The sequence below is a fragment of the Onychostruthus taczanowskii genome, unplaced genomic scaffold (genome assembly GCF_017590055.1).
Source record: "Onychostruthus taczanowskii isolate IOZ18803 unplaced genomic scaffold, ASM1759005v1 scaffold19, whole genome shotgun sequence".
Taxonomy (NCBI): Eukaryota; Metazoa; Chordata; class Aves; order Passeriformes; family Passeridae; genus Onychostruthus; species Onychostruthus taczanowskii.
In genome coordinates this window covers 4,164,357-4,176,491 of record NW_024499128.1, presented here as the reverse complement: position 1 = coordinate 4,176,491, position 12,135 = coordinate 4,164,357, and the positions used below count along the sequence as shown (strand labels likewise).

At 37.0% G+C, this 12,135-nt stretch overlaps 1 protein-coding gene across 3 annotated transcripts in view; it reads left to right on the top strand.

Annotated features, from left to right (window-relative positions):
- Positions 1-11,596, top strand: part of MRTFB (myocardin related transcription factor B) — a 66,584-nt gene extending 54,988 nt beyond the window's left edge. For 2 of the 3 annotated variants that reach the window (XM_041401511.1, XM_041401512.1), the window contains 5 exons: positions 50-205; positions 2,521-2,679; positions 2,962-3,099; positions 4,463-4,523; positions 6,184-11,596. In XM_041401511.1, the coding sequence (XP_041257445.1) occupies positions 50-205; positions 2,521-2,679; positions 2,962-3,099; positions 4,463-4,523; positions 6,184-6,722 (1,053 nt within the window). In that variant the 3' untranslated portion in view covers positions 6,723-11,596. The remainder of the gene's footprint in view (positions 1-49; positions 206-2,520; positions 2,680-2,961; positions 3,100-4,462; positions 4,524-6,183) is intronic. The other variant, XM_041401513.1, reaches the window with a different exon arrangement.
- The last annotated feature ends 539 nt before the right edge of the window (positions 11,597-12,135 follow it).

The following is a 12,135-nucleotide window of genomic DNA, read 5'->3' as shown; positions in this document are numbered from 1 at the left end:
ACTTACTGTGAGATACAAATAATTCAAATATGTTATCTTCATCCTTTAGGCTCAATCACAAGCTGGAATACAGACCCCATCACAAATACCTGCTCCTATTTCTTCCTCTGGCCTGGTGCAGACAGCACCTCAGATGCATGCTCCACAATCAAAACAAAAAACCATCACGCAGCACGCACTTGATCAGACCCAGCAAATCAGAAAGGTTTGTGGATAGCAATAAACATTAAGATAAATAGTTGTATAATCTAGTTCTAGGCAGTGCTTTTAGAATCTTTTATGTGTCATCTGTGTTATATACAAGTCACCTAACATCTGTACCATATTTTTCTGTGTGATACAATGGGCTTATAACTCCTTCTTTTTCCAAAATTTTAGTCTGTGCAGGACTTTATTTTTCAGTTGCAGATAAATACATTGTCTAAAGACTTTTTATCTTAATGGTACACTTAAGGCATGACTCTTACTACATCCTTCCTCATGCAAGCGGTGTGTACCAGGTATATTCCAGTCAGTTTCTCTTTATTTGCCACTGGATCTAAATGGGAGATTCTCATAGGCAGTTCTTAAGAAAAAGCTTTTACTTATGACTTCAAAGATTTATTCCTTTATAGAAGTTAATTCTGGTTTTCTGACTTTCCTTGTTGATTTCATCCCTCCTTATGAAGAAAGCTATGGACTCAGATCCTGAGGATGGTAATTCCAGTGAGTCAAAACCCTACCATACCTCTTCCTAAGGAATGCAGGGTATGATTCAGAGATCCTTCTCTTCCTGTCTACCAAAAACAGTCAGCTCTGTAATGTCCCATTCCAACACATGTTCCTCAGCAGTGGATGTACAGTTGTGACTGCCACTCCAGTCATGTTCATATGGGAACTGATACCAACCCATCAGCACCAGTCATCACAAAAGAAAAGGTTTTCTCCTCCTCTGAGCCTCTTCTAGACTAACCTCTGTTATTAGGAACGTGGAGATTAGTTTTGGACCTTTATTGCATCCTTATCAGTGGACAGCAAGGTTTTTCAACCTGCCCCTAGGGACACATAATTCAGAAACAACTCAAACTCCAAGATGAAGAGGGTCATTTTTAGTGTATTATGTAACTGTTATATCTCAGCCTTTGAAGTTCTTATTTCAGTTTACAAAAGTGCATCATTAACCCCATACTCTGCTGTGATTTGGGGATTGTACCTGAGCAATGTAACCGTATCAGCCCTCTGCTTGGGCTCTTGTTGCAGATAAGAATTTACCTTAGAAGATGTATGATTGTGCTTTGCCATTCTCTAGAGAGCTGGGTAATAAAGGGGGTCACAGCTAAAGGAGCATCAATACTCTTCAGACTGCTTGTTCAGTCTGTTTAATTTCATGGACATTGAGGTTATCCTTCAGAAGTCAAAACTGAGATACATCCAAAAAGCAGATTTAGTGCAGATTCTCTGGGATTTGGTGAGGGGCTAATCTGACCTTGTTAATGAAACAGGTCCTATAGAGAAATTTTCCAATCATCCTGAGGCATGTACTTGTACCAGAGACAGGCATCTTGCTGCCATTGCTGCCTCCAAGTTCCTTAAAATGTCTGTAGGACATAACCAAGATCTGTACCCTCCAGCTCTCCCCTCTATTCAGATCAGTTGTCATGAAGACCACAGTTCCCAGCAGAGTTTGCAGCCTGCTACTGCACTGGTTTTTACATCAAAATGAAAATATTGATGTGATACAACAGATCAGGACACGCCTCATGCATTCAGCATTAGATCTACCTCTCTCCATCCATGACCTAAGATTTGTCACCTTTGTTATAAAGGTATTTGGGAGTGATACTGAATTTAAAACAGCCTTACGTGCTCATGCATTCATAGCTTCTCTTCATCTCCTTTTGACTCAAAAGTATGAGAAACAGGATACTGCTGGGAATCACTTGCAATGAGTATCTGCACTGCCAGTTGAAGAAATAGTTTCATATACCTGTAACCAAACTTATAGTTGATAACCTGTGTTCATCACTTTTATCTTTTGCCTCTCCCTCAATCCTCATAGATACCTGTAGTTACTTTCCAAAAAAAATTAGAATTATATGGCACAGACAAACCATTCTGTCTTAAAACTGGCAGGAGAGGGCAAATGTGGATATATGTACAGTTTGTATCAGGTCAGAAATAAGCTAATTTGTCTAGACTGTCCACTAGATGGGGACATCATGGATATGCTATTGAACTGTTCCATACACTTTCCTTGTGCTTCCGTGAAAATTGCAGGAAAATGTTTTTAGTAATGAGTGATGGATGAAAGTATGTCAGAGCACAAAGTTTCTTTCAGAAACTAACTGTTCTGAATCTAGAAGTTATTCAGTTTAAAGGAAAAATCAGTATAAATAACATCCACTTAATAGGAAATTTAAGCAAGCAAGTATTTTAGAAAAAAAGTTCTTATATTTCATTAATGTAATATATCCAATGTTACCTTTTTTTTTTTTTTTAAATAAAACCACAATCTGAGACTGATCTGTTAATCCTTTTCAGGTTTTTCCACCTGCCACATCAAATGCAGTATTTTCCTATCAGACTGCACCAGTTTCAACACCCTCACAGCCTTTTATTAATAAAACATCAAACTCTAACATTCACCCTGGTGGTAATCAGGTCCCTTCTGTGCAGAATGGACCTGCTGCTCCCAACAAGGTAAGGCTATCCCAACAGTCTTCCATAAAGTTCAGGTTTATATTATTATTCTTATATAACATGTGACTGTTTACATAACGCACTTCACTCAAGGAAGAATGTTTTGTAGATTTTAAGAATGCTGATATGTGCATGTGTGTTAGAGAGGGAGAAAGAAACTTATTTTATCCCTCTGGTTACGCTAATACATGGATTGATGTGACAAAATACAATAATCTGTAGAGCTTGATCCTGAATTCACTAAATTACATAATTTAGTCATTATTTTGTTATTTTACACAGCCTGGGTCTCCATCTCAAGCCCAGCCTTACATTGTTCAGCAACCTCTCTTCAACAACACAGTGTCCAAGACAAAAGATCCTCCTCGTTACGAAGAGGCCATAAAACAGACCCGCAGTATTCAGCCATCACACCGTGAGGTACTTGTTTTCTTTAGTCTGTTATAAACAAAGCTTTTCTCTACAATTACCAAAACCATTGCTTGTTTTAGGTTTTGATTTTTTTTGTTTGGTGTCAAGATTTTCTAACATACCCTGTCACTAGTTTCATAACTGTGTTTAACTCCAGCACTCCTGTTTCATTATTCTTTTATTGAAGCAGCATATATGTAAGTAAGTCTTAGAGTTCCCAGTTGGTGACACATCTAATTGGGATAATGCTGCTGTTGCTACTAACAGTAACTAGCCTTCAGATGACTTGTTTTGAGAATGTGTGATACCCAGACCTCACACTTAAGAGAGGAAATACGTTTGTATTTTCCAAAGTGAGTAAACTTGAGGAGAATCTGTGTGAATGTGTTTATACACACAGGCAAACATGAGCATAGGTGCTTGCTTAAAAAGAGTCTGCATTGAGTGATCTTAGTGAGTAATCCTATGTAGTGCTTTGCCAGTATGAGTAATAATGGTTATTCCTAATTTTGTGCGTTTCAGAACTATCCCAGAAGATAAAACCCTGTAGCTCCTTGTGTTGGTTGGGTTTTTGTGGTGGCAGATCACAGGCACAGCTATGGGTGTCCAATGCCCTTTCCTGTGTCCTTGGCATGTGCAGGACATCCCCACAGTAAGGGCACACAGGTTGTCTTAGGTCACTCTATCACTACCAGTCAGCCAGGGGCTCCCCGCTAGATCTCCTGATGACAAATCATTTCCCATCCCTGGAGCATAAGCAATGGTTTAAAACACTTCAGACCTTCATGAAAGTCTCCACTTTTTCTAGACTTTTTGAATGAGTGGGTTTGTAGGAGGTTTTCTTACCTTTTGCTTAAGGTTCAGTTATTTAGGGGATGGCTGTTTAGAGCAAAGATGAGCAGTTCCTGAAAGCTTATTCCCCCCTTTAAAAAATAAAAGAACATAAATCTACAAATTGGGAAAAAAACCCAGAGATACCTAATAAAATGCATCTTACATGATGGACATTCACAGGCTATTTTTGAGAGACAGTAGAGCAGGGTTTGCAACCCCAAAGTGCTGCAGTTATTATTATGCTGGTACAAAATGGGGTTAGTAACTCTCCAAATACGTAGCTTCCTGCGCCACTCTCTTAGGTTGCCTTCATGAAGTCTTTGTCATGCTTTTTCCCTATTCCTTTGTACTAAAACCAACTACAGAGACTGCATATATCTCTCCAAAGTATCTGTTTCCTAGATAGACAATTTCATATTAAGGATTTCAGTCTTTATTATAGGTTAGTACTTACATACTGTTGATAGAAACTAGGAACAATGAGAGTAGGAAAAAATGCCATATGGAAGAGAAATAACCCTGTTCTCCTGCACTACAGATTTCCAGTGCACACAGTCAGCAGATGGATGATCTTTTTGATATTCTCATCAAGAGTGGAGGTAAGCTCACTGACAGCTGTATGATGTAAAGATTTAAAACCTGGTAATAAAAACGCGCTGCTATAATCAAATGAGAATTCTTTTAGGAATAGGAATAGGAGTTAGAATCTATCTAGCCTGAATGAAGCTAAATTTCTGAAGTTTGCTTAGTTCCTTATTAAAGAAAACAGTTACCAAAACACATACAGTCAACCTGCTGTGGAACTTCATGCTTGCAAATTAGCTCAGGCAGATCTTTACAATAATCTCTACAGCATTCAAATGATTAAAATAACACCTTAGGTTGGCACAGACATACTTTATCAAAATTGGAAATTTGAGCAAGTCCATAACATGTTTATTGAAATTATAGAAAGAACAGAATAAGGTAAGAGTTAAAGCATGTTGATAGTCAAATTTCATTAAATATAACCATGTGTTATCAACTATAAACATCAAAGATACATTACTGGGAAAAGTGTGCATGAACTACATGGAGACGTGAATGAATAACAACTTTATGTCAGTTAAAATAAGGGAGCTATCAGAAAGGCACTGATATAACTAAAGTAATAAACAGAGTAGCTCAGCAGGAAGGAGGCTTTCACCCATAATTATGCTTAGTAGCCTAAGAGGCCATTACAATGGTGGGAAATGTTGTGGTGCCAAGTGATTCAATTAATGGAATGGTTTGTAACTGCTGTCATATAAGGATCTTGACAGGAGCGAATGTCAGGGCAGAGGGACTGGTTCTAGGCAACTGGAAGACTAGCTGTATTCTAAACATCAGAGTATTTTTTTCTTTTTCAAAGCAAATTGCAAGGTCACCTGCAGAAAATGTGAGTAGACTGAGATAAGTAACTTGAGTACTCAACAACTCAAGCTAAATTAATGATCATCTTTATGAAAAAAACAAAGTAAAGCATTCAGGGCTGTTGCACTTTATGTAAGTAAGCTCTGCACTGAAAAATGTTTCATTTACTAATGTACTTCAGAAGAGTGAGAAGGATGTGGGTTTTTGCTTGGAAAACCAGCAGAAAATACATTGTCAGGTATATTTTTTCTGCTAGGAACATCACTTGTGCTAGAGGATTTATTTGCGTATTTTTCTGTCTTGTTTTTGAGCTTCATTCATATCTAAGAATAAACGCTTTATTTCCCCTTATTGTTACTGCCACTGTCTTATATGGGACTTCTTGATAGAAGTGTAGTTTTAGATTCTAGAATTGGGAATAAATGCTTCCTAATCACATCATTTCATCTCATGGCCTCTTAATTAACCAATGTGGACAGTACTAAACAGGGATGAAACTGGAAATTGGTTTGGGTACTCTTCTCTAGACAAGAAAATGTGTTGGTTCCATAATTGTTTCAGTTAACGAGAAGAACAATAAATGTGAAGGAGGTTAAGGTAAACATCTAGAGACACGTTCCTTTTTTCATCAATACTAATTGGCTGAGCTATCACTGAAAGCAGAACTTTGTGACTTCTTAAAAATACCCTGTTGTTCATGGAGGCCATGCCAGAGTCTGACGTATGTGAATACGAGTGGAGCATCAAAGTGACTGTTAGTGCACTTAATTCACTGTGGATGCATCCCAAAGTGGGCTGGAGTTTCTAAGTATGAGGATATTATGTCATCAGCTGTTTGAATTCAACAGTGGGGTTTGTTTATTACAGAGATTTCCCTTCCAATAAAAGAAGAACCATCTCCCATATCTAAAATGAGACCAGTAACAGCCAACATCACTACAATGCCAGTGAACACAGTGATATCCCGTCCACCTCCGCAGATCCAGATGGCCCCTCCTCCTGTGTCCTTAGAACCAACAACCAGCTTGTCTATAAGTTTGGAAAACCAACTTGAAGCCCTCTTGGATGGAACTTTACCATCAGGTAATGAAATTCCTCAACTGACAAGTAGTAATGAGGACAGAGAGTCATTTTCTTTAATTGAAGACCTCCAGAATGATCTGCTTAATCACTCCAGCATTTTAGATCACTCTCATTCACCCATGGAAACATCTGACCCACAGTTTACTGCTAATAATTCTTGTCTGTCTCTTGACCTTCCCGATACAAATTTGGACAATATGGAATGGCTGGACATTACAATGCCCAGCTCCTCATCTGGACTCACCCCTCTCAGTTCTGCTGCCCCGAGTGTGTTTTCCACTGACTTTTTAGATCCACAGGATCTACAGTTGCACTGGGATTGAGCTATAGCCAATGAGAACACGACCTGCAAGTCTCTTTACAGCAGAGGTCCATAATTATACCATTCTGATTGCAGTTAGCATAAACTAAGACAGTAATGTTTGCAAGAACAAATGCTTGAAGCTAATTCCTTACTGATTTCCAAGTTTACAACAGCGAATCACTTTATGCACCTATCAGTAATGCAGATCAGGGCCCTCTGAAAGCTGTATTTCACAAGTCAAGAAAGGATGATTGTACTTCGTGATTAAAAGTACCCCAAGGTAAATGTATCACAAATATTTAAGAAAGAAGTTAGGTCTCTGACTTTGTAATGCTCAAATGAGCAAAACAACATGACTAAACTTAGAGTGAGATGTCAGTTCTCTGTATTGACCCAGTGAGCAAATGTCTGGGGGAGGGGAGATATCACTGCACTTCATTGTTCCTGTGGAAAGCCTGAGCCAGGTTCAGAACTAATTGTGAGGGCAAAGGCAAGTAGAAGCACTGGCTGGTTCAGTGAAATTTCATATATCTAGTCTCTTAATTTGTTCAAATTGTTTTTATATTTTGCTTTTGTGGATTTTAAAACACTTCCCCATTCTTTAATCATGAGGGAGGAATTTAACTGCATCCAAAGGGATATTAAGTGTAACTGCAAGAAATCCACTGTAGCTAATGCCAGGTAATATTGAGAACACTGAATTTTCTATAGCAATGCTCTGGATTTAATAGCTAGGTTTTAATGTGTATATCAGACAGTTATTTGTATACTCTTTTAACTTTATATAGCTTATTTTTGTGAACAGAGGGGAACACAGTGGTCTTCAAACAAGAGATTATTATAATGGAAGTAAATATCCTATTTTGCTTTGTGTTTGAGGATATTTGTTAGATCATTGAATCCAGTATCTCAGCATACTAGCAAAGTTTGAGGAAGTAGAAAAGTTCAATTAATAGTGTTGTATACTACAGTCCTGCAAGCATCTATGCAAGAATAGTCCCAATGCCCTCAATAAGAGATGTTTGTAGGACGAGATCAAGCTGCAGGGGACAGTGCTGACAGGACAACCATAATTTCATAATGAACACTTTGTCTGTTGAACAGCTTTGTCTGCCACTACATGACATCAGGGAAACCAACAGAGAAGCTGCTCAGTGTGAATCCTAAACACCAGGATCAGAATGTACTGTTTGTGATAAGAAGGCATATGCATATCTGAAACAAAGAATAGCAAAAATTAAGGTCTTACCTCACAGCACAGCAAGTGAATTTTTTTTGTTTGTTTTAAAGCCCTTAGTTGTTGTTTTCAGAGTCTATTTTGAAAGCAGTTAGAAAAACAAAAAATTCAAGTAGAACTAATATACTTTGACATTCTATGGTTGTCTCTCAGGTAATAGCTGTTAAATGTTGCCATAGATGATGGAGGCTAATAATCAAACACAAAATTGGAATTTCCTATTAGGGAATTCCTAAATTAAGATAAAAGGAAACACTTCCCGTTTCCTGAAATGGGGAGATAGTGTATGTTTTCTAGTCTGAAAACTGATTTCATTGCATGGTTCTTTCCTCACCAACAAGTTTCAAAAATACAGTTTTGTAGGATTGAATGAAAAAATGCCCCAAAGCTTTTGCCTACTTCTTAGAATAATGATACGTATCAAAGAAATACTGAAAGCAGTAAGTAGCTGTTAATTCACTTAGCAACCTTCACCACATTTTTCAAAAAGAAAAACACAACACAATCATGTTAACATCAAACAAATACTTTTGTCAGAAAATGTTATGGAATTAACTGAAAATTTGCATCTCCAGCTATAATGCAGTTTGGTTTACTGATATGACAGAATTCCATTTGCTTCAGATAAAATAACGGATTACATCAGTGATTCAGAGTTTGAACTGATACCATATGTTTGCATCATATCAATTACAGCACTTTAAATCATTATGTATCTTCACTGGTTTTACTGGCCAAGAATTACTGTAATCTGAAACTAAGTACACGAAAACAATCTTTGGAGATTTTCACTACACGCAGTTGAAAGACATAATTCCTTATTCCTTCTTGCTGTGCCTACAATACTTGAGTACAATATTACATGTGGACTGTCTGCCTTAAGCTTTGATGGTGTAGGACTTTTCAATAACAGTGAACACTTAACATTCAACTTTTTGCATTCCTGTTCATCATCCTATCTTGGGAGCTGATACTTTGAGATACGAAGTGCCCTCGGCTGTTACGAGAATAAGAATCAAGGACTGATAGGAACAACTCTGAATGAAATTTAGTGTTCTGCAGTACTGTCAGTTTATTATGTGTGATACACCAGACATCAAACAATATATGTGTGGTTAGAGTTATCCCTTTTTGACCCTGCCTCCTGATTAAATGAGAGGCAAGTAAATTAATTGTTAGAGGACAAATTAACCTAGAGCAACTGTACTGTCATTTTTGATGTGCATGTAAATAGAGCTTGAAACTGGCGAAGTCATCTTGCTACAAAATTACCCTTATTGGCAGTGTAGAATGTTAATTAATCCATAGGAATCTTTGTGCAAAAATAAACCCAAACAGTTGAGATGTCTTGTTTTCAGTACGGTATAGCTTTCTGCTCTGAACGCCTATTTGAAAAAAAAAATAAAAATTAAGGGATCATTTTAGTTTCTGAAGTACAAATATTCTAGTGTAGGGAATGTGTGATTACTTTCCTGTACATTTCAGAATTATGTATTAAACCTTATATAAAATGGTTTGCTTTAGACTTTGTTCTGAAATGTGATATGTTTGCCATAGTTGTGTATGCCTGTTTATGGCAGAAATAGGTTTTGCTTAGACTTTTGTGTGTGCATGTTTTACATGAAAATTTTTGTAGCACAAATACATCTTAGAAATTTAATCATGGCTGTGCAGTTTGACTGCACAGAACTGAATCTTTCTCATTAAGAGAACAGTTGCAAAGGAATGCACTGGCACTAAATTTGCCATTTAATGGCTGCAGTATACTAACAGAATGCATCCTATCAAATGTGGTTTTAGTGGGTCCTTCAAAATAATTAAGAATACCTTTTAATCAGTATGAAAATCAGAAGTTGGTTGTTTACACATCTAGACAGAGAGAGCTCAGACAATGTTTTACTAGGCTCCAGTTACTCAAGAGGAGTCACATCCTGCGTTCAGTAGAGAAACAGAATTTACTGTGCACTAAAAGTGCCCTTCAGCATCAGTTACAGCAAGGAAGTTCACAGGCAAAATTTAGTTTAACATTGAAAATAGTTTAAAAAGCATTGTCATACTCTCTCTGACAATAAAATTAAATTATGACAGTTGTTCTCTACAGAAATTTAAAATGTAATCCAGCAAAGTGGGCTTGCAGACCTGCAGAATCAGAACTTCAAAAAGCTGAGGCCACAGCTTTCAGAAATGATCACTACTTAATACTGACATTTATTTCCCAGGTATTTCTAAATTCACCAACAAGAGTCATGTTCAGAGAAGGTGGTGATCCAAACAGAAGTGTCAGCATTAAACTTTTCTGTTACATAATCTCAAACATTCAGGTGCCTCAAAAGTGTAGGCACTGTAATCAGAACACAAGCACAAGCTGCTGAACTATTTTCAAGGCAGAGAAACTGCAGTTACAGGATACATTGAACTGGAAGGGCATTATGTAATCAAAACACAGGAAAGTTCACCGATGTAAACAATTATTATTTGGATGGCATCTTAAGTGTATTGTTAAAGCAAACTCTATTAAAACTGGAAAAAAAATCTTCCACTTATCTCTAGTAAATGTTCTGTTGAAACTCTTGGTATTGTGGTCTATGAAAGCACCTTTCAGTGACTTTTAGACCATACCCCAGAAGGTATTTCATGTGAGATCCGTGAAATTGACTTACATATAGTATATACATGGCCAATGAAGAGCATCCATAAAACCTGAAATAATCTCAAATATTCCTTTTATACCAGTTTGCTAGGAATAAAGTGCAAAAAAGAGACACCTACATCATTCTGTAGTGTCCAATACTGAATATAAATTGTTTTTAAGTTAAAAGTGCATAAATGTATTTGTAGAAATCTAGCCAAAAAAAAGCCATTCTAGCTATGAGAGCAAATTCTCAAAAAAAAGCAGGGAATGGTTAATAACTATATAATCACACTATTTTTATAAAATTATACAGCTCAGATATTCAAAAGACAGCCTAAAATAAATTATAATAATATAAAAATTTAAATAGGAACCAAAGCATTGCCATTTATATTGCCAAAGGAGGCACTTTGTATTTTAAAACATAGGAAATTAAGTCCCCAAAAGTGTTATCCATACTTTTTTAAAATTAAGGATGTAGATATTTTCAAAGCTGTTTTTGATGTTTAACAGTACAGATTTGTTTTTGTTGTTTGAGAAATTTGTAGTAACTAATAGCACAGGCTTTTTTCCAGATAGGATTTTCTTCACAGTACTGCTTGCAGTAGAAATAACGCTAACCCTAGGAGTAGGTGTTTCTCTTCTTATTTTCATATCCGTAATTATGTCTTAGCATCTCATTTTGTGAAAGAAGAAGATAAACACCTGTCTCTGGGGCCCTCTTCATTTAAGCACTACTTTACTAAATGCAAATTATGGCAATCAGGGCGTCAGTTTATGTATTGCCTTTCTAGAACCATGATGCCTTTGTATTTGCTGTTTGCACCCCTAAAATCAATTCCATATGTTTGAATGCCATATGTTTTGCACATTGTACTGTATATATGTAATGCATACTGTATTTTTATATGTGTACTACATTTATCAAATATTTTGTACATAGTGGCAATATTGTAGCTACTGAGGAAATGTTTGATATTTCAGCATTTTTGCTAAGTGTCTCAAATAAAAAAGGAAAACTGTGTTCATTTGTCCATGGTTACTACTTAAAATGAAAATATCATTCTGACTTTTACGAGTCTGATACATTTGGCCTATGTTCTAAGTACCTTTCTCACAGAAAGGAGTAAGAATGAATCTGCAGCCCCAAAGAATTATGGTTTGCCTTTAAAATCAGAGCCAAAATCTGTAAGAACAGAGACTTCCTGTACCCTTGAAGTTTAGGTGTGGCTTTCCATTATTTTTAGCAATTTTTTCATAGAGCATCATTTACTCATAGAATGGCCTGGGTTGCAATGGACCTTAAAGTTCATCTTGTTCCCTGCCCTGCAGGGACACCTTCCACTATCCCAGCTTGCTCCAAGCCCCGTGGAACCTGGCCTTGGACACTGCCAGGGATGGGGCAGCCACAGCTTCTCTGAGTGACTCACTCCGGTATCTCAGCACCCTCACAGTAAAGAACTTCCTCCTAATGCCCAATCCAAGCTTTCTGCCTTTCAGTTTGAATCCCTCCCCCCTTGTCTTCTCACTGCAAACCTCTTGTCATGCACTTTAATACATGAC